This window comes from Dasypus novemcinctus, chromosome 7 (assembly GCF_030445035.2).
Source record: "Dasypus novemcinctus isolate mDasNov1 chromosome 7, mDasNov1.1.hap2, whole genome shotgun sequence".
In the NCBI taxonomy this organism is placed as follows: Eukaryota; Metazoa; Chordata; class Mammalia; order Cingulata; family Dasypodidae; genus Dasypus; species Dasypus novemcinctus.
The window spans coordinates 115725705-115748250 of NC_080679.1; the positions used below are offsets into that span (position 1 = coordinate 115725705).

A 22546-nucleotide genomic window follows, 5' to 3' on the forward strand; every position below is an offset into this window, starting at 1 on the left:
TACTAGTTAAAAGAGGTAGAAGAGATGGAGAGGCCAGAGACCAAGTTACGCCCCAAACCAAAGACCGCCACGATTGCCAGCCGTGGCCAGAGGTCAGGAGGGAGACACGGAACAGACTTCAGAAGGAGCCTGGCCCTGCTGACACCTTAACCTTGGATTTCTAACCTCTAGACAAAACTTTCTGTTGTTTTAAACCAGAGAGTTTGTGGTACTTGGGTTCAGATGGATTTGTTTCCAGAACTGCTTATCCAGGTCCCAATTTGTAGATGAAAAATCAAGGCTAAGCACCTCAATACAGTTATCCCCAGCTCTCAGTACTTGATGATTTCCTTCCTCTTGCTTCTTTCTCCTCAAAGCTATGCCAAAGAAGAACCTGACAGAGCCCAGTGAGTTATGACTTTCCCTTTCTCTTCCTTCCAGTTGGCTTCCCGTTCTGTGTGTTGAGGTCCCACTCAGGTCCCCTTTTCCCCAGGAGCCCCACATCCCTGGCAGGACCAGCCTTGCTCAACCATGGGGCGTCTTTGTTGGAACAAGGTCCCTTTCCTCTACGTGGCTCAGCCTCGTCCTGGGGTTCAAGGACAACGGCCTGGCTCTCAGCGCCCACTCAGCCCCTTGGGCTGGAACACAAAGCTGCACCTGAATCTTTGCATCAAACTGGGTTGTCCTGCAATCTGTTGTCTTCTTTAGCCAGGGAAACCCACAAGCACGTGGAGCCTGTTAATGAGTTAACCCTCCCATTTGGTCTACAGAAAATTTCTTAATCCAAATGGGTATTTTCTTCATGTTCTTCATTAACACCGAAAGGCCCTGACAAGTACTAAATAACTTTGGGGAAGGTGACATTACTTGAATGTACCTTCCTAGATTTTTGGTGTAGTCTGTGGCTTTGCTCTGTTTTGCTCTCAATGCTTGGCCTCTTTAAAATCTACAAGCACCCAATTTGCCGCTCTTGTTTATTGTGTGTTCACCCACTCCATCTCTTAAGTTATCTGGGTTTGCTTTGTCACTTTGGTAATAACCGTTTATTTTTCTCCTAACTGCTGTCTAGATTTATCAATGCTTTCTTAGTGATAGGAAAACCCTTAGAAAAGTAATTAAAAATGCAAACTTCCGGGTGGTAGCTGGAAATGGGGGCACACAGGCCATGGGATAGTCGCTGGCTGTCTGGGGAAGCTCTGTGCCCGGCGCCCTCTTCGTTCACCCTCAGCCTCTCCCTCCCTGGCTTTCATTCTGTAACTGGCATCCCAAGGATAATGACCAAAGGTGAGCCAAAGGGCATTTTAAATTTTGTAGGATGAAAGGACACAAGCCTTAAAACTGTCCAGTAAACAAACTGTACCCAAAATTTTTGGGAACTAGAATGCTCTGGTTTTAATTTTCATTTTCACATCTTTATATATCATCCTGCCTAATCCTCAGATAGCACAGAACTCTCAGAACCAATGTGCCGACATACCATCAAGAACTGTGAATTGGCCTTTATCTGTTTAGACTAAAAGCTTCTCAAACTTGGCACTGCTGACATTTCGGACTGGATAATTCATTGTCGTGTGGGGTATTCCTGTGCATTGAAGGATGTTTCACAGCATCCTTGGCTTCTACCCACTAGATGCAGGTAGCAACCTGTCCCCAGGATGTGACAACGAAATGTATCTCCAGACGTTGCCTGATGTCTTCTGGGGAACAAAAGCTGAGAAACACTGGTTTGTACCTTTCTGATATGCCTTGAGTGCCGCTTTTTAGACTCAGCCCCTTCTATCCATCAGGGTGTTTTTTTTTATTAGACATGTATTTATCATTAGAATATGAGAAAATTCTCATCATTTGTGTTTCTCAGTTGCTAGAGTGCATCAGTGAGAATTGGTTATGTAGAGAAATGGTGTTTTGTGTTGGGATGCGTTGGTAACTCTGAGTGCTGAATAGAGATAATGTGCTGAGAAGCCTGACTCTGTCTCCTCTGGTCATGTCAATAAGCCCCTTACTTTTCTTTTGGGCACCACACACAGCTCACCTGAGAGCTGTACAGGCCGTGGAAGGTCCGTGGCGGTCAGTGTAGCCAGCCTGGTTGTGGGGCTGTGGGGCTTGGAAGTCTTGGCCATGTTGGATCTTTGCAGATTCAACCCTGTGTTGTACTTCTGGGTAAGTGCTTATTTTTAAAAGGGGATGTATATCAATAGTATCTAAGTGCCATATCTCTTCTAGTGCAGCAATCATTTTGATTAGCTCTCTAATTTGAGGATTATCAGCTCTTTGCAGTGTTACACAGACTCCCTTGCACAGGTCATAAAGAGGAATTCACTTCAGATCATTAAGCACTTAAGGGTCTATAATAAGCATAAGGTCTTCTGAGCTCTGCGAGTCTGGGATGGAAGGACAGCAAGATGCAGTAGGAAGAGCACATGTTTTAAAGGCCAGGACTCTGGCCCTGATTTTTAGACCTGTTGATGGTGGGGCCTCAGTCAAGTTGCTTCCTTCTTTGGACTCTACTGCCTTTTCTGTCAAATAAAGGTGTTGGACTAGATGGATGCTCTCTGAGGACACTTCCAGCTTAATTGAAAATGTATGATTTTAATTAAAGTGATAATGAGCTCGGTATTTTCAAATATTAATTTAATTGGAAAGGTATCTTTGTCCTAAGATAGTGGTAGAATATTAAAAATTACATATATTCTATCAGTGAAACTTTCAAGTGATGGATGTAATTGAAGTTGCCATGGAGAATTTGTGGATTGAGAACCAGGCTGCCTTTGTATCCCCTTCATTCACAGTCTGTACTCCGAGGGGCCAGGCTTCTTTGGAAGATGTGAGTGGGTGCTCCAGGTGGCTGAGAGAGAGGGGGTGATGTTATCTTCTGCTCCCTGTGAATTGGGAAACCTGGGTGCTAGTTCTAGCCTTGCTGTGTGATTTTGGCCAAGTGACTTCACCTCTTAGGGGTCAGTTCTCTCTCTAATGTGAGGAATTAGCTTGGGTCCTGTGCAGAAAAAGGTTGTCAGAACAGGCCTGAGCCTGCCTATCCTTAGAAAGGCCTGCTTGGAAGGTTGGACCTTAGCTGGCCACTGGGTAAAAGGTTCCCAGCACTAATATAAAACTGTCTAACTTATGGGAGTGCTCATGGTGACTAAACTGTATGCACAAGTAATGCAGTTTATACTGAATGCCTAATTTCCTTCTGGGTGTCTGGAATTTTGGTACATGCCAGGCAGAGGGTGCTGACGTGACCAGCCTTGAATAAAAACCCTGGGTACTGAGTCCCTACTGAGCTTCCCAGGTAGATATCTTTCCTTGAGAAATTAAGCACCCCGTGTGACTCCATTGGGAGAGGACTTTTGAAAGCTTGTACCTGGTTTCCTAGGGACTTCAACCCATACACCTTTCCCCTTTGCTGATTTTCCTTTGTATCCTTTGCTGTACTAAATCTTAGCCTTGAGTTATCACCATATGCTAAGTCCTGTGCGTCCTTCTAAAGAATCACTGAACCTTGGGGAACTCTGACAGAGGTCCTTTTATGCCCTCTGAAAATCTGTCGTTTAGGTTGAAACATTTGGACCTTTTTATTTCCAGAGTAAAAATTATTTGAAAACCTTAGGCTTCCCCCCCTTTACTTGGTAGTGAGGAAAAGGTCATGGTGGCTGAAAGTGAGAGTGAGCTGGCAGAAACCCTCCTGTCCCATGGTCAGACCACAGCCTCCTTGGCCCTTAGGTGCTTGCTTTTCATTGTAAGAAAGTAAATGTAAATGAGAAAGTGAGACAGTAACAGGCATACCATTTCAGCCATGAGCCTATTAGCTGTCTATTTTGTGTATTGGTGTGCCCTCCTATATTGTTGGATTGGATGTAATTGGATTTTGAGCATGGAGACTATTTAAAATACTCAAGGGGAGTTTATTGCTTGAGGAGATCCTCTAGTGAATTGGTTCCTCATTTATCTTTGAGTTGATGCCAGCAGGGATGGGGAAGTAGTATGAGCCTCAGCATCGCATATTCTGACTGCAAGGGATATCCATATGTGGCAATTGCTGACTACAACAGGTGTTTTAGTTCCAAGCGATAGAAACCCCTCATACTAGCCGAAGCAAAATAAATGAGAATGTATTAGAGAACGTGACTGGCTGGATCCACGGGCTCAATGATGCTGTCGGCATAGACTCTCCCTTCTTCCTTCCTTTTCTCTCCACTATTCACTCTGTGCTCTCTCTGTGCCAGCTTCATTCTCAGCCTGTCTGCATGTGGTGGTGTTGAATTGTTCCCAAATGGTCCTTAGTCCTTATAGTTTCCTCTTCTATCCTACCATTTTTCTCAGTTTATGGAAAAGGGTTTTGGCTGTCCAATCACTATGTCCAGTGGTTGGGGCACTGGTGGCTGTAGACCTCTGTGGAAGAAGCCAGGGCCTCCTTAGTGTGAACCACCCTCACTGGGAAGGACAGGCCCCCAAACAAAGAGAGGGTTCTTTACCAGAAGAAGAAGGAAAGCAGAATGCACAGAAATTACTGCCTTGTGTATGTGTATATGTGGATGCCAGGCAAAGGGTACATGGCATCCATGAAGGTGAGAGTTGTGGGTAGTTGATGGCAGTCTCTGAGCACCATCTCTGAGTCTGTAAAGAGAAGATGGCCTTATTTTCCTGGTGGGTGATAGGGCCTGGGGGTCTGATTGTTGCTATATCACTGGTCCTCCCTACAAAGGATCATATGTGCTATGAAGACCACCCCCTTATGAATGTGTGTGTAGGGATTGTATTCATTTATAGATGTGATTTTCAAGCTTTCTTTTTGGTTGAATCTTTGCCAGAACTCTTAATTCTTGAGAGAGATGAGAAGGAAACTGCCATGGTTGAAATAAGGTGGGAATGGGATGGGATGCCCACCGTGGACCCTAATGCCTTAAACCTGCAGGGTCTAATGCTGAGGCAGATGGGCGAACCATGGCAAAGAGTTTATAAATGTTCAATTCACAGTCCATTTTATCTAGTTGTGAGTTATTTATCAGCATTGATTGGAAATAAAGCTGATCCTCTCAGGGAAGAATTATTGTCACAGAGTCAAGAAAAGCCATGACTCCTTATTTTTATTTTCTTTTGGGGCATCAACACTGATTCATATTTGATTTATAGCTCAATATCATGGGAAATGATCCTAGTTCAAGTAAAATGCCAAAAACATAGCTCTCCCTCTAGAAAATCTTATCAGCAGTCCACCCAGGTTATTTGTATTAACATAATCAACTGTACACAAGTCTTTGGGGGTAATTACATCAAGAAGTGTCTCTAATTTCACTTTTTAGGGTTGTATCTTCTATATTCGTTTTTGGTTCATTGGGCTTCTCATTCACTGGGCTTCAAAAAACTGAAGTTTATTGGGTTGGATGATGGATCTGATGATGTCTTTCTTTGCTTTGCTTTCCTGACTTTGGAATGCCCACAGGGCATACATATAGTTAATGCATTTGTTGACTTAGAAACCATACCTAAGGTTTTTTCCCATTTATTTTTGTTTCTACCTATGTGTAAGATAAAAAGACATATGCTCAAGACTAATGAATGTCAGTGGTACTTTATTGCAACATAATAGGTCTGGGGCACTCCACAATAACATCAGTCAGTTCAACCTTTCAAGTAAACTGAGCCACGTTTGTTACATAAATTACCTTATTCCATTATAAATCTTATTTGAGTCTTTAGTGTTTTGTTTTGTTTTTAAGTGAGAAGAATGCTAAGGTTATGTAATTAACTGCCTCAGATTTTATGGTAACTTTAAAAAAGGACGGGGGAAAAAAGTTCGCAAGCCCTAACAAAGGAGCTGATACAGCCAATTAGATACCTGACCTTTTCAAGCACGGCAAATTATGTTTTCTGACCTTCCTATCTACCTGGTGAATACCCAGGGTAGTTATATCATTGAAAAAATTTGCATTTGTTTCTTTTCCTCTTGATTTTCCATTAGCATCTTCCCCAACTAGGGAAAAAAGGTACTGTTGAGAATGGAGAAAGGTGTTTGCTTGGGACTTTAATTTTGGGAAATCCCTGACTCTTTTTTAAAAAATTTTTTATTTAGTGCATCTTAGATTTGTAATGTAGCAGAACAGGAGAGTAGGTCCCGGCAGTCTAAAAATGCCTGCAACTAAAGTGTTCATGCACACAAGCCCTTTGTGGCCAAATCCATTTTGAGTTTATGATGACATTTCCTATTTTCTTTGATGATTGTGTTCTTTTTCTATTTTCCATTGTTGCTTTGGTGAGTTTGAGAAAGAATAGTGGTGGAGAGGGATTGCCAAAAAGTCCTTTTTTATGTTTAACTATGTTTAACTTTTATTCTCTGAGTGACAGTATTAGTAGTCTTCTAGAGATTTTGATTCAGCTCAAATGACCAACCGTTTATTCATCATCATTTCTTTAAGCCATGTCTTTGGAGTCTCATTCAGTGTATCCCTCTTCCTCAAAATGTGTACAATTCTTTACAGTGCTCCTTTGGCAGCTCTTTAAATCAAAGAGGTAGAACATGTAGTATGGCAGTCAGCAGTGACAGAGCAATCAAAAGCTTCTGGCCTTTGTAGAGCTTCCATTCTAATGGATGGCAGGGTGGGGTGGATGATGAACCACATTTGTAAATAAGCAAATCAGATAGTGTGTTAGAAGGGGTAAGTGCTCTGGATAAAGAAAACATAGAGCAGGATAAGGGAAGCTAGGAGGCAGGAGCTGAGATAGGTGACCAGGCTGTCTGTTGAGGTGAGCTTTGAGCAGAGACCTGAAGGAAATGAGGGAATGAACCAATCAGCTGCCTCAGGTAGGGGTGCTCCAGCTGGAGTACGCCCGGTGTGGGGAGGCTGGTGTGGCTGGAGTGAGCAAGGGTAGCCATAGAAGAGGAGGTCAGAGCTTGGGGGCCTTGCCCGTTGTTAGTTCTTTGGCCTAACTGGAGTGAAATGGGTTGAACCACTCTGGCTACAGGTCCAGAATGGGCTGGGGGCAAAGGTAGAGGCAGGGGTGGAGGTGTTGGTAGGGGTTTGGAAGCTGTAAAGGGATCCATGACTTTCATAGTTGTTTTATGTTAGAAATATCTGTGCAAATTGGTCTTTCATTGCAAGATAGCCTAGGGCACTTTCAGATGACAGTCCGGAACCTCTTCAAACCCACTCTTGCTGTGGGTTACACAGGTATTGTTGATATGGCATTGGGAGAGGTATAGTACCTTTTTTAAATCTTTTTTTTTTAAAGATACATACATCACAAAAAATATTACAATAAAAAATAAAAGAGATTCCCATATATACTCTACTCCCCAAACCCCTCACTCCTCTCACATCAACATAGTCTTTCATTAGTGTGGTACATTCATTGCATTTGATGAGTACATTTTGGAGCATTGCTACACAGAATGGATTATAGTTTATTTTGTAATTTATACTCTCTCCCAGTCCATTCAGTGGGTTATGGCAGGATATATATTGTCCTGCATCTGTCCCTGCAATATCATTGAGGACAACTCCAAGTTCCGAAAATGCCCCCACATCATACCTCTTTTTCCCTTTCCCTGCCTTCAGCAACTCTGTGACCACTCTCTCCACATCAATGATATAATTTCTTTCATTGGTAGAGTCACAATAATTCTATAGTAAAATACTAGTAATTCCACTTTAATCCATATCTTATTACTCCATTCTGTGGACCCTGGGATGGTGATGTCCACTCCACCTCTGTATCGAGAGGGGGCTTAGATTCCACATGGATAATGGATGCGAATCTCCTACTTGGAGTTGTAGGCACTCTTGATTCCCTGGTGTGGTGGCTGACCATCTTCACCTCCCTGTTAGCTGACCTGGGTAAGTTCAGCGAACCAGAGAGTAGGAGTTGCAACTCTGCTGAGGCTCAGGGCCCAGCTGGCACATGGGCAGTCCAGAGATTCAAGTCTCCTGAGTATACACCATCCTTAGCACCAACCACAGGTTCAGTAATAGTGACAAAAGAGGCATGTGTAGAAAGGTCACATCTGAGTCCAGCTCCATCACACTCAGAAGCTCAAATTCCAAAGTAAGACCCCCTGACAAGGCACTGAACTCCAGAGCCATCCGTCATGACCATAGGACGTGGGTGTCTCCGTAGTCTCAGGAGCATCGAGGAGTAGATACATGGAGTTGTATCTACTTTGGATACAACTCAGAGATCCTGTTGAGATGTGCATAAGTGCACCCCTCTGATAACCTCCTGACTCATTTTGAAGTCTCATAGCCATATAAATGCATTTGTCTTTACCATTTCCCCCTTTTATTCAAGGTCTTTTTCTAGTTGCATCACCAGCTGGTGCTTGGTAGTAATCCCTTGGCCCCAGGGAGGCTCATCCCCAGGAGTCATGTCCCATGATGGGGGGAAGGTAATGCATTTACATGCTGAGTTTGGCTTAGAGAGTGGCCACATTTGAGCAACATGGAGGCTCTCAGGAGGTAACTCTTAGGCTCCCTGCAGCTCTAGGCCTAGTTGAAATTTCAAGCACACAGGCTCATAAGCATAATCATCAGTATCAAGGGCCCATCATTGGACCATCCTTCTTCACTGGTCTTTGCCCTTGGACTTGGAAGATTGTTGCTATTCCATTGGGGAGAGCGACAGAGTTTCCCAGAATGGGAACTCAGCATTCCATCAGTTGTGTGAAACCCTACCCACTATGTCAATGCCCAATGAACATCTGAACATATCTATATACCCTATATGCATACCCTGGAGAACTCCCTCCCACCCATGCATCCCCCATCAATGATATACCACATCAATGCTCCTCCCCTGCCATAGTTTTATTGCTGGTTAAGTTGAAGTCAAGAATGTGGTTTGGGGGTGGAGTGGGGAGTGGGATATGTGGGAACCTCTTATATTTTTTAATGTAACGTTTATGTGATCTATTTATCTTTTAAAAAAAGACAATTAAAAATATTTTTAAAAGAAGAGAAAAACAAAGAGTGGGCTTGCTTCTAAAGCCAAATGGGTTTTCCAGGGCCACCCCTTCCAAGGCTAGACCTCAGGACAGAGCATGTAAAGGGAGCCTTAGATCTATGGTAATGGGGTGGTAGCAGGCAGAATGACAACCAAGTGCTCCAAGATTTCTACTGGATTAGTCCTAGCCAGTCAAAAAGCATGGATCAAGGAATTTCATCAGGTTTAATCACTTTTTGTACCTGACCACCTTTTGATCTGTAAAGAGAAAATGGGAGGCCCAGGATCATCCCTGAGGTTTTGGCAAGGGTTACCCTGCCCTAGGATGGGCAGAGCCCCAGGGGGTGAGTGGGTGGTTGGGCAATGGTGAAAGCCTGTCACTTGCCACTTGTAGCTCTCAGGTTTTCCGTGGACCACAAAGATCTCTGGAAGGATGATATAGGATTTGAGAAGCTGGCCCATGATACAGCTTTTTGTAATGTGCTGCAAGCCAGACCTTACAATAGGGAACATTGCAGGCTGCTATCTGTGCAGTATGATGCATATTTGTTTAGCAGGCACTTTGCTGCAAGTCACAGAGATAAAACCACTGTCCTTCCCCTCAAGATGTTCAGGGGCTAGAACTGGGGTCCCATCCTCAAAACCTTCAGGGCCAGGCATAGGTAGGAGGTGAGTGATGGAGACTGGCTGGGCTTCTTCAGGAGAGGTAGTGGCTGGAGACCACTGAGAGCACAGTCCCCATTCAGTTGTAATGATGACCCCCAGGCTCTTGAGAGGGTGGCCCGTGGCGGGCAGTTTTGGGAGAGAAGCCAGACATCCAGTTTTGTTTTTCTTTTGTTTTTGAAGGTGAAGTCTCCTGATTTAAAAACATTGGTAGACGATGCTGATATTTTAATACTGTCTAGGTTAAAGAGAAATGTCTGGATTTCATCCTCAAGGCAGCGCTTTTGCAAATTCTGGTCTAGACCGACAAGAAATAAGAAGCCAAGTCACCGTGCTGCAATTGAAGATGGGTAGTTTAGTGGCTTAAGCAGTAGTTTTGTTGCTTTTGTTTTCAAATTGTATTTCTTCTTCCCCTTTGGGTATGACTGAATTCAATATCCCTCTCACTAATATTTGTTCTACGCTATGATCTTGTGTTTGAGTAGGAGAGAGATTCTGTTGAAGCAAGTTGGAACTTAAAAATTAATTTGGGGAGTGGATGTGACTCAAGAGGTTGAGTGCCTGCTCCCCATTTGGGAGGTCTGGGTTTGGTCCCTGGTGCCTCCTAAAAACAAAACAAACAACAAACAAATGAAAAAACCAACTCAGGGAAGCCGATGTGGCTCAGTGGTTGAGCACCGGCTTCCCACATACAAGGTCCCAACTTCAAACCCTGGCCTTGGTACCTCAAAAAAAAAATTAATTTGAACCTCTCTTAAATTGCACCTGCTCTGCTGCCTCAGTCCTGGCAAGCACTAGCACCTCCGTCAGCCTCCGTCACAAGCGTGGCGGGTGGAAAGCTGGGCTCTCAGGCTGATGAGGGACACGCAGGCTGGTGAGGCTGCTGCCGGGTCTGAGTGATGGAGGCGGTGTAATTAAAGTGGGATTGATTTATTAACGGAGCTTTACTGGTCTCATAATTTAGCAACTCGGAGGTGTTATGGGGCCTGGGGTATTGCTAAAGGGTGCTAAGGCGCAGGATAATTATTGCCTGACTTGGAGAGAACGACAGATGGGTCCTCATTGTTGCTCTCAATCTAGCTTGTCGTTCACACGGCGCTCTTTGTTTCACGCTCTTGCGGAGGATCTCCGCACTGCTCTGCAGTCGCCTCGCTGGCCTCCTCGCCTCTCTGCGCATTTCCAAGGCGCTTTGTCCCAGCCTTCTGCGGCCCTCCCTGGAAACCTGCTTATCCAGCTGCCCGATTTGCATTTAGCGTCGCCCTAACTGTGGGCTGCCTGGGTCCCGTCCATTTTCCAGCTGTCCTTCTGTTTGAGTTGGAGCTTTCAGCTGATGGATTTTGTGGCCTGGTGTGTGTATGACTTAGTTAAAGCAGGTCAGGTCTTTAGCCAGACCTGTATAAATATTTATTTAAGTCTTCTGTTGTGTGTGCTTCTGGGAGTGTAGCTCTTATTACCCTCTTGATACACGAATGAAAGTGCGGTATGGGGCGAGTGAAAACCAGGAAGGCAGGAGGTCCCTCGGATTGGGGTGACGTTTTGCTTGTGTTCCCTGCCCTGGCTTGCCTGGCCCGCCAGCATGCTGCTCTGAGCTCTTTGGGGTCTGACTTCCTCCTCATGAATGGGTTAGGTTAGGTCTGGGAAGACAGATTTTAGGAACTTAGATGTAATAAAGACGTGCTTTTCTCTTAGCCTCCTCCCAAATGTGTGTCATAAATCTAGTTTCTGCTATTCTGTTTTAGACCTTTGGTTATATTTTTTGAGTTGGATAATTTTTTCCCAAGTAAAACTGATTTGTTTTTCTGGTCTGCATGGTTATATATGATTGGTGTACAAAATGTGGAAAATAGAAAAAACAAGAAAGGAAAGAAATTGACTCAAGCATTTCTAACCCCCAAAGATTAACCACTGTTATCCTTTAGAGGAATTTTTTACTAGTTTTTCAATGCATGTCTTCAACGTTGGTCCGTAAATCATTTGTATCACATACATCACTTTGTATCCTGCCCCTTTCATATGTAAATTTTTGCTTAAGAGAACAAGGACGTTAATTATCTCATACAACTCTCCCCTGCTTCCTTTTGCTTCAGCCAAAATGGCCTCCAGTGTGTCTGCTGCAGGACCTTTGTACGGACACGTCCTACTTTCTGGAAAGTTCTTCCTCAACATACCTGCATGGCCCAGCCCAGGCAGGGCTGATTCCTGAGGTTCAGTTAGTCATCAGGGTCTGATTTGTCTTCGCTTTAATATCTTCTTTCCTCTGTGTCCACTTTATTCTGAGGCAGCCTCTCGCCATTTACGGCAAAATTGCTTTCTGCTTCTTCAGGTATTCATCTACCAGATCTTCAATCTCCTCTTAGAAAGACACTCCCTTCCCCAAATTTTTGGCCAAAAAACCCTTGTGCCCACCTTGGAGTCATTACATTTGGCCATGGGGTAAGGATTGCCTAGAGTGGGCAAAGCCATCTCATCCAAACCCCATAGTCTGAGGAGGCAGGCGAGGTTCTCCCCCCAGAGGAGAAGCAGGGTGGGGCACTCCTGCCAGAATGGGGAATGGATGCTGGGCCCCAAAGGACAGGTGAACATTAGTTATGAGCATTGTAAGGACTCTTTGTCTTAAAAAAATAAAAAGAAAGCAAGGAGAGAGGTGCCGAGCTGCATCTTCAGTGTGCATTTTTTGGTGTGTAAGCCAGGCCTAATCAAATGACAGTACATGTCCACTCTCACCACGGTGGACTAAGAGGTGGAAAACAGGCTGTAGATCGCCCGGGAACCCAGGGAGGCTCCCGGAGCCTGTAAGCGTCGCAAGCTCCCTGAGTGCATGCCTAAATTATGAGCAGTGGAGACTGGCGCTAGTGTAAGGAGAAGCAGAGGCATTCTGGAAAGCTTCTTGCTGGCTGCTGACAGTCAGGTGCCGCATTCCAGAGCAGCCGCCCTGTTTGTGCCACGGGCTCTGCTCCCGGGTGTTGACAGGTAGGGACACTTCATCACCTTCAACTCTGTGGCCCCTGCCTTGACCAAGCAGCCTCCATCCTGGGGCTTGGCTTCCTGCCACCTGATTACACGTCTTTCCCCGGATGTTGCCAGTTTACAGCATAATTGCCTAAGGTCAAAAGGGTCCTTGTCTGGTGTCCACCCCTGAATATAGCAGCTGCCTTAAAGGCTCCACTGGGCTTTTGTCGTTTCTGAGGTGGCTTTAAGCCACGCGTCAGCCACATGTGCGTGGGGTTCAAGGACTTCTACCATGTAATCTTTGCTGTGAATGGGTCATCCTGGCCCAGGCCTGCTCATCTCCAAGTAGAGCTCATTTTTAGCATGAGGGATATTGGAAAGGTCTGGGCGAAAACTCCGCAGTTCTTGGGGGCACAGAATGTCTAAGCCAGTTTAATCCTTTCTCTTGAGTTCATTGGTATCCCAGAATTAGGGTGTGTCATGGTATGACAGTTTGATAGGGTTCTGAATTCCCAAAATAGATATTGGATTATGTTTGTAAACTGGTCTGTACCTGGATGTGATTAAATTATGATTAGGACTTTGACTGGGCCACGTCAGTGGGGTGTTGAGTCCCTGCCCCTTGGTGGGTGGGGACTCACAGATACAAGGCATGGCAAAGGACAGAGTTGGAGTTTTGATGCTATAGTCTTGAGCTGGAATCCCAAGAAGTAAGCACACAGAGGAGCTTGGTTGTGAGGAAAGAGAAGCAAGCCCTGGGAAGAGAGGAACCCTGAGCCCAGAGAGAAGCAAGCTCTGGGAAGAGAGGAACCCAGGAAGCCTGAACTCTGGCTGTCATTGGCAGCCATCATGCTCCAACATGTGACAGTAGACTTGGGTGAGGGAAGTAACTTATGCTTTATGGCCTGTTAACTCTAAGTTCCTACCCCAAATAAATACCCTTTACAAAAGCCAGCAAATTTCTGATATTTTGTATCAGCACCCCTTTGGCTGACTAATGCACATGGTGTGTTTTGAGCCAAGAAAATAAAGTTATTACTTGACACTCTTCGGAAATTCCTGGAAGGCTGGCTGGCCTCTTCCATTTAGGTCCAGTGCTAATGATTATTTGCTGTTATTTAGTAGCAAGAACAGGAGAGTTGGCCACAGAAGGAGGCAACAAGAGCCATGGCAGTTAGGGCCTTTCAGTACACCTTTGTCCCCATGCAGTTTGTGACATTTTCCCTCTTTCCATCTCATTGAGGCAATTTGAGGGAGCCAATTTATAAGTAAATGTCACATGTTAATCCTTCCCTTCTGTTAAGGGCTCTGGGTTACACTGGGGCTCTCTTGGTTTCCTATTCCTTTGTGTACAGGGGATGGATGATGGAAAATATCAATATTCCACTCACATTCTAGGCTCCCTCATCCCATTGGCATGCCTACTCGCAGAAGGAGAACTTTCCAATATAGTTCTGAAAGGGTTTATTTTCCTGGACATTTGACTCTGATTGAGTCAGGAAAACCCTACCATTTGATGGCCATCCCTCTGTATTTGTTGCCAGAATCTCCAAGACAAGATTCCTGTTTCTCATCATACCAAAATGAGAGACAATCACTTGGTGGCACTCCTCCACGGTATAAATGCCTATTATCAAGTAACTCAGAAGATTTTAAAATCATGGTTTATTGCTTATAAAGTTGGCTTTCCAAAGCAGATGGTCCTCTTTGCTGGTGTGTGGAGTAGTTTTCTAGCTGGGCCCTTTCCGTGGAGGAGCCGCACCCAGGCTGGAGAGCATGAGTGGGGACGGGAGCAGGATCTCCAGTCCAGGCAGCTCTGCTTTTATGTGTGTTTATTGACCATTGGTGCAAAATTTTACTAGAATTTAAAAAGGTTTCCACTGCTGATAAAGAGACAACCCATAGAAAGCACATAGCTACGATCTAAAACCAGGTTGTAAAGGGAAAAGCAGATACTCGTTTTGACTTGTTTCTAGGAAGTTTTACGATGTTTGGCTGTTACTCAGCCCTTACCGAGGCCAGGCTCACTGTCTTCCGGGGCATCTCAGGGCGACCCGCGAAGGGTCAGCTGCTTTTTTGCTTGGCCGGCGTGGTCCATAGGTTGAGGTTCTTTGGGAAGGTCCCATGCCCCTCTCCTGTTTACTCCTGTAGAGCTCGTGGAAGCCGCAGCCCATCACTGCACACAGCTGGCTGGGCCAGTGGGAGCAGCTCGTGTCAAAATCAGAAAAGCTCAGGAATTTAATGGATTGCATCCTACTTTTCTCGGCCTGAGGACTGGAATGTAGTTGAGGTTCTGGAAGGGCTGGGCAATGAAAGGTAGCCAGTTGTTCTCTCTTGCCCTAGTTCTCTGTTTATCCTCTCCTTGTCTCTCTGCTGCTCAGTCCTTGTAGCAAACAGTGACGACCCCAGCTCCATTTGTTTGCACGATCGACTTCTAGCAAGGTAAATTGACCCTCTACTCTCTATCTCAATTCCCGTTTACAGACTATGAAACATACTTGGGTCCACATGTGTCAGGTGATCTTTGGTCCAACCAACTTGTGACTGGGGGTCGGGGGCACAAAGCAAGACATGGTGGTCAGGACCTGATTGGGGGACCTTGTGGGGAGGGCAGAGAGCAGAAAGGAAATTGTGGCGAGGTGAATGGTCGTCCAGACTGTGCCGCCCTCCCTCCCATCTCTCTTACTCCATGAGTAATCACTTATAACACCTGGACAAAGAGCAGCAAGTACCTGGGAACACCCCATTTCAAAGCTTTGCTGACCCTTAGGGTGTTGTTGGTAGATGGGTATATGATTATTAAACATGGCTTGGATTTGGACATCTTCCTTTATTAAGTCAAATTGAGAAGAGCTTTTGAGGCTGGATGCTACTTAGGCATGCTGAACAGATCACAGAATTAGGCAAAAGTGCTACACAATTACCTTGCCCCCCAAAAAAGTAGATAAATTTTGTAATGGGAATTTTATTTTATAATTTTAACATCTACATTTGTAGACCTCTGTTGATTAAGATGATTTGTTATTGTTTTCCTAAACAGCGTTATTGATGTCTACATTGGATTTTTAGCTCTGGTAGGCATGGGTTTTTTCCCTACTGTGTTAGCAATGGCAAGTGCATGGCAGTATCCCTGCTAATTACCTTATTATTGGAGCAATTTTGATGGCTGTGATTTCACTTTGAAAGTTTAATCTAGTTCGCAGTTCTTTAGTCCCAGTTGTTAAATTTTCAGCGTCTAAGAAGTCATTTGATTGACAGCTGCGTAAGCATTGTCGTTCTGAAGTTGGCCCTTTGGTGCTTCCAGACACACTGGGAAGGGACAGTGTTGCAAGTGGTGTCGGGAAATCTTTTCAGTTCACACTTCCCATTTTTTAATTCTCAGATTTTACATGTGCAGTTAATTTTTAATTTTATTCTCTTAGAACTTTACCACTGATGTTTAAAAGACCTATCAAATAGATTCATATACTCACAAATGAGAGAAACTATCCATGAGGTTTTAAAATATTCTGAACACTATTTTCTTTCTTTTTAGCTGTCTCCGTTATGAGGTACAGCGCCTCTGCTTTTGGGTTTGCAGTAAGTAATGTACTTTTATGTACATTTTATGTACTTTTATAGAGTTTTGCACGTTTTTCCTAAGCCAACCAATCTCACCCTAGGCCCTCAAATAAGAGGGTGGCTAGCATATGAAAATTTAGCTTTAGAAACATACCTTTTATGGAAATAGCTCCTATAACAAATTATGATTTGACAGAAATAAATTGCAACAAGACTGTGTAATTCTTAAGTACAGATCATTGGGACCAAATTTTTCCAGAATGGGTTGCCTGGCTATTTTAGGAGTTTGGCCCTTTTTATTTCTCCACGGTTATAGGCTTAAAAATGGACACATGCTGGAGCAAAGCCTCTGGCCTGTGTAGGTAGAAGTGCTGGGAATTAAACTTGGCTTACCATTCTGCGGTAAGTCAGTCTGTAGCTGCACTAGGGGAATGTGTGTTCTGAGCCTGCTTCTGGTGGGGGTTGGCTAGGGAAAATGGGACCTGAAAGCTGGTTTACAGGCAAGGTATGTTAGAAGAGTTCAAGAGAGTACTTGAGCTTGTAATTCTAGAGGTGCCCCAGAAACAGGCCTCCTGTGTAGTTTTAGGGTTCCCTGTGTCTGAGGGTAGGTATGTGCTTCTGTTTCCAAACCCATAGTCCTTCCCTTTGTTATGAAGACTTGATGTTTTGGGGATATTGTAGTTTCTTTTCAGAATCTTCTGAAGGCGTGGACTGTCTCCCCAGAAAAAGGCCTACCACAAACACTTCACACATACACCCATGCCCATTTCCTCACTCCTTCTGCCCCATCTCTCTTTCACTTTCCCTTCTTTTCCCTCCTTCTCATTCAAACAAAAGCGTTTACTTTGCTATCCAATCTCAAAGTGCTGGCAGACTTTCCAGACCCCTGGGTGATCCCCACCCTTCCCTGGGACCCCGGGTACAGCAGTCCCAGTGGGAGCCAGCAGCTAAGACTCCTCACTCTGAATCTTTTACTTGGGACATGATGCTGAAATTCTTTTGCCAGCCACGGGGAAACCACTTCTGTGTGTTTTGGAACAGAGGTAACCCCTTTATCTCCAGGGTTCTGGGGGGCAGGGCCCAGGGAGCAGAGCCCACCACAGGGCAGAGTGTGGTTTCTCAGGCTGGGCAGAGCCGGGAGGGGCTTGTCAGGTGTCCCCCGGCCCTCCATGAAGGGCCTCGGGCCTGCCTGGCCATGGGGGAGTGTCTGGAGTCGCATGCTCAGATGTGCTGAGTCACAGCGCAGTTGTCCTGCGTCTTCACAGTTGTACCCTATTAGCTCCGGAAAAGCACTAATGCCTCCTCTCTTTCTCCTAGTTTGACGCCATCCTCGATGTCCTGTCCTCGGCAATTGTCCTGTGGCGTTACAGCAATGCCGCTGCTGTGCACTCTGCCCACAGGGAATACATGTGAGTGGCTTTTCATCTTTTTCCGGATTGCAGACTCCTTGCCAGTGGAGGCCATGGAATTAGGATGTCCAGAAGCTCATCCTGAAACTTTGGTCTGAATGATGAGAAAGAGGTCCCCAATTTGCCTTCGATTGTGGCTGGAATGGTATCAGCTGTGTGGTAGGCCCCTCCTATCAGAGAGAAGGTCTGCCCATTTATAATTCTCCCTGTTATCTGTGCTTGGGTCCTAGTAGATATTTGTTTGCTCATCCACTCATCCATCCATCTACCCATACATCTGCCAACCCACCCACCACCCACCCACCCATCCATCCATCATCCATCCATCCACCCATCCATCCATCCATCCTCTTTTTCGTCCTCTTGTTAGAATCTTTTTTTTAAAAAGATTTATTTTTTATTTCTCTCCCCTTCCCCCCAGCCCCAGTTGTCTGCTCTCTGTGTCCATTCACTGTGTGTTCTTCTGTGCCCGCTTGTATTCTTGTCAGCGGCACCTGGAATCTGTGTCTCATTTTGTTGCATCATCTTGCTGCATCAGCTCTCCGTGTGTGTGGTGCCATTCCTGGGCAGGCTGCACTTTTTTCACACTGGGTGGCTCTCCTTATGGGGCGCACTCCCTACACGGGGGACACCCCTAGTGGCACGGCACTCCTTGCACGCATCAGCAATGCGTGTGGGCCAGCTCATCACATGGGTCAGGAGTCCCTGGGTTTGAACCTTGGACCTCCCATGTGGTAGGTGGACACCCTATTCATTGGGCCAAATCCACTTCCCAGAATCTTTGTTCCCTTGAATTTTCACACTTTTTTCTTTCCTTCTAATAAGATGAGTTCTCCATTGTAATTTACAAAAGATACCTTTAGAGCCTTCTAAATTATTCTATTTTCTTCTATCCCTCTCTGTATTAGAAAATGTTGTTTGACTCAGTCTTCTTGTCCTGTGGGTGATGACTTTATCTTTGAGATTTATATTTGAGACCATAAAATTTTTGTCTTTTCCATCTTCCATCTCTTATACCATTTGTAACCCAACGGGATAAGTGCACAGGTTCTAGATATGCATTTCCACAGTTTGTGTCTTACCTCTACCATTTGCAGGGTCTGTCACTGTGGGAATGGTACTAAGTGCTCTATGCCTTAGTTGCTCCATCTGGAAAATTAGGAAAACACAATTGCTCTTTCATAAGTGGTTATTGCAGTGATTATATGAGTCAACAGACAACATTATGTGTTTTTGTATACACATAGTACAGACTTTGGCATGTAGTTCAAAATACCTTAGCAACCATCACAATTAAGAGGGCTCCCTAGGACTGAGCCCCCAGTTATTGGGGCAAGAGTTTTGTACTACCTCTGCAGTTTATGGAAGTTTGAATATAAACGAGTAAATACCACCTTGCCTGTGGTTTGTGGCAGTACCCACACAGAGGTAATCTTGATGAGGATGTTAAGTTACACTCAAATATACAAACGTTTGGAAGTCTCTTTGGCACCAGGGGATTTCAGATAGTAATGTATCTGAGGTTGAATTGCCAAATGGAAAGCTTTTGAGAGACGAGACCATAGCTGATTTGCTGGAGATAGAAAATTTTAGTTCAGTGCTGGCTTTAGATATTATACAAAACTTCTTTTAAATGCTATTTATTTATTAAAAAATATTTTTTATTAGGGAAGCTGTGTGCTTACAAAACAATCATACATAATGTGCAGAATTCCCATACATCACCCTCCCCACCATCACCTTACATTGTTGTGGAACATCTGTTGCAGATTATGAAGGAACATGATCAGACCATTACCACTAACTATGGTCCATAATGTATGCTTGGCATATTTTTTCCATACATTCCCTATTATTACCACTATGTTTTAGTATTGTACATGAGTTATAGTTCATGAGAGAACACTCATATTTGTACTGTTACCCACATGGTAACTTCCATCTTCCACCACATGGTTCACTGTTATATAGTCCCATGCCTTGTACATTCTAACCAAAGTGTACACTTAATGGCTCTCACTTTTATCAGAGTTCTGCAGTCATCACCCCAGTAAACCTTTGAATGTTTTCCTTAGTCCAAAAGAAAAAATCCCATACCTCCCTATTATTGACACTGTTGACATAGTACCCTCTTTGCCACTGATGCAAGAATATTACAATATTGCTGTTAACTATAGTCTATTAGTTACATTTCCCATGCATCACTGTATTCTTACCACCTTTTACTAGTGATGTACTTTTATTCTAGTTCATAGAAGAACATTCTTGTATCTATTATTAACTATAATCCTCGTCCACCACCAGGCTGACTGTATTAATCGGTCCCTAGATTATTCTCTAGCTTTCTTTCAATTGACATTTATATCCCTAGACTACTGCTTTCAGCCACAATCCTATTTATAAATGAGCCATGTTAGTTACACAGATGATAATGTGTTACCATTAACTCTACCCATTTCCATACTTTTACAGTCAAGCTAATTAAAAGTTCTACATACAATAAATGTTTAATATTTATTTTAATATATTAACTCTTTTTCCTTTAATGGGTATAATTAAAGTGTAAAACCCATGATATCACAGATGCTATGGTTCAGGATAACATTGATTTTTTTTCAAGTGAGCCAATTTACGTTGAAAAATTTTAAGAAAACAATGGTAGTACACTGAGCTTGTAAAGGTTTAAGTGATGGCACCATAATGGACCAAAGTTGAGTTAACATGGTCTAACCAAAGGAAGAACTAATGCATCCACCCTGTCTGCTGCTGGCTGGTAATGGAGGAACATAATAAGTGCAGTGTAGAGGTATGCTCACTTTTCAAGAGCTAGCACCTGTGTTGCCAGAAGAACACATCACTGTGGGTTCTATATTTGCTCTGTCCAATAAGGTGGTCAATAGTGGTGGTTTTAACAATTGATAGTTGCTGTTTCAAATTGAAATATGCCAAAAATGTAGAATATACACCAGATTCCAAAGCCCTAGTAAGAAAAAGAAAATGTAAACACCTTATTAATTATCTTAAAACATTGATTACATAGTGGTCAGAATATTTTGGATATAGTGGGTTAAAGAAACTATTTTAAATTTTATCTTCCTTGTTTCTTTTTACTTTTGTAGTGTGGTTTCTAGAAATTCAAAATCATATATGTGGCTTGCATTATATTTCTTTCAGTCAGTACCTTCAAAAGAGAAAACTCTTCCCTCTGCCTTTTCTTTCTTATTTTAGCATTGATAATCCACAATTTGAAAGTCCTCTTAGAAATTTTAATTTTCAGGTCCAGAAGGAATTGAGTTCCTCATTTCCCAATTGCTCTCTTGTAATTTGCTTTTCTCCTGGATTTCCTGTCTACTGAAGTGATTTTCTCACATAGATGCAAAGTACTGTGACTTTTTTATACTCTTGGGTCTCTGTGAGCATCTTAGTGTTTTTCCAAGATCAAAATGGGCTATATGAAATCTTTAATGATGTCCAGACAGGTGCCATTTCAAAAATGTGTATCCATATTTTTACCCAAAAGGTGAACACTTCGATAATTTCTAGGTGATGGGTTATGTCATGAGGCCAATGAATTCATCTGGAGACTCTTAATATTCAGATTAAAATGACATTCACAGTTCCCTGTACGAGTTGACCTTTTAATCTCTAGTGCAGCCTATATAAGAAAAAACTTCATGAAATCACTGCCAGCTGAGTGGCTGATGTTTGCATATTAATGAGCATGAATGACTTAGAGTGAGGGGTATAGTTAGAAAAATCATGAGTTTTCAGTCAGTTGAAGGAGAATAAATATTAGAGGTTTCAAACAAAAAACTGCACCGAACAAAGTTCAACAAGCAAGGATGACTTTATTGAGGAGCTGCTGTAACAGGGGAGAAAAAGTAGAGCTCAACTCTGTTGAAACAAAAAACAGCCAGCTCTTTAAGGCTGGGGGTGATTGGAGGAAAAGCACCAAAAGAAGGTAAAGGGATTGATCACTGGGATGGATTGAGCAATTTACTGAGATTGCATAGGACCACTTGGTTTTGAAATATTTTCCTTTGCAGTTAATTATGTTCCCTGGAATGTGAGAGGGTTGGAGAGAGGAGGAAGAGAAGGAAACATAGTTAGGGGCCTCTCAGGTGCATCAAAGTGTAAGGACTTGGGTGGGAGGGAGGTCAGTTGGGTCTGGAGTCATGGACAGGCCTGTCTAAAGTTTAGTCAAGCTAAAGGGAAGTTAAGGCAGTATTGGTCAGAGGAAATGTGAAATTATCCAACTGGCCTTCAGTTAATTCCTCTTATATTTCTCACAATTAGACCCTGTGGTAGTTTGAAGCTGTATGCACCCTAGGAAAACATGCTCTTAAATCCATTCCTGTGGATATAAACCCATTGTAAGTAGGACCTTATGATGAGGCTACTTCAGTTAAGGTATGACCCACTTCATGCAGAATGAGTCTTAATCCTATTGCTGGAGTCTTTTATAAATGGAATGAATACAGAGAGAGAAAGAAAAAAGCCATGGAAACAAGAAGCTGAAATCAACAAAACCTGGAAGAGAAGGAAGGGTCCAGCAGATGCCACCATGAGCCTTGACCGGTGGCAGAGGAGCCAAGGATCATCAGCAGCCAGTGTTCAGGGGGAAAGCATTGCCTTGAAGGTGTTGATTCGGACATTTTCTCAGCCTCAAACTATAAGCCAACAAATTCCTGTTGTTTAAGCCAACCCATTTCATGGTATCTGCTGTAAGCAGCATAGGAAACTAAAACAGACAAAAAGTCTAAGTGAATCTTGAACTTGGAATTGCCAGTACAAAGAGAAGAGAACCCTTCCCCAGTCCTGCCACCCTGATGACTTCTTGTCCTGACTTGGATATGATGGGGGGATGCTTGATGCTTGAGGGAGAGAGATTGTGCCTTCAGCACCACCGTAGATGATAGCCCTAAGAGTTATTATTTATTATTGTTTTTAGGAGGTACTGGGGATTGAATCCAGGACCTCATACTTGGAAAGCAGGCACTCAACCAGTGAGCTACATTTGCTCCCCAGTGAGAGCTCGTTTTCCATTTATT

At 43.7% G+C, this 22546-nt stretch overlaps 1 protein-coding gene across 1 annotated transcript in view; it reads left to right on the plus strand.

The window, feature by feature from the left end:
- TMEM163 (transmembrane protein 163) overlaps positions 1–22546 on the plus strand; it is a 275356-nt gene that overhangs the window by 150913 nt on the left and 101897 nt on the right. The window contains exons 3-4 of the mRNA XM_004480181.5: positions 16061–16104; positions 17404–17495. Of these exons, the coding sequence (XP_004480238.2) occupies positions 16061–16104; positions 17404–17495 (136 nt within the window). The remainder of the gene's footprint in view (positions 1–16060; positions 16105–17403; positions 17496–22546) is intronic.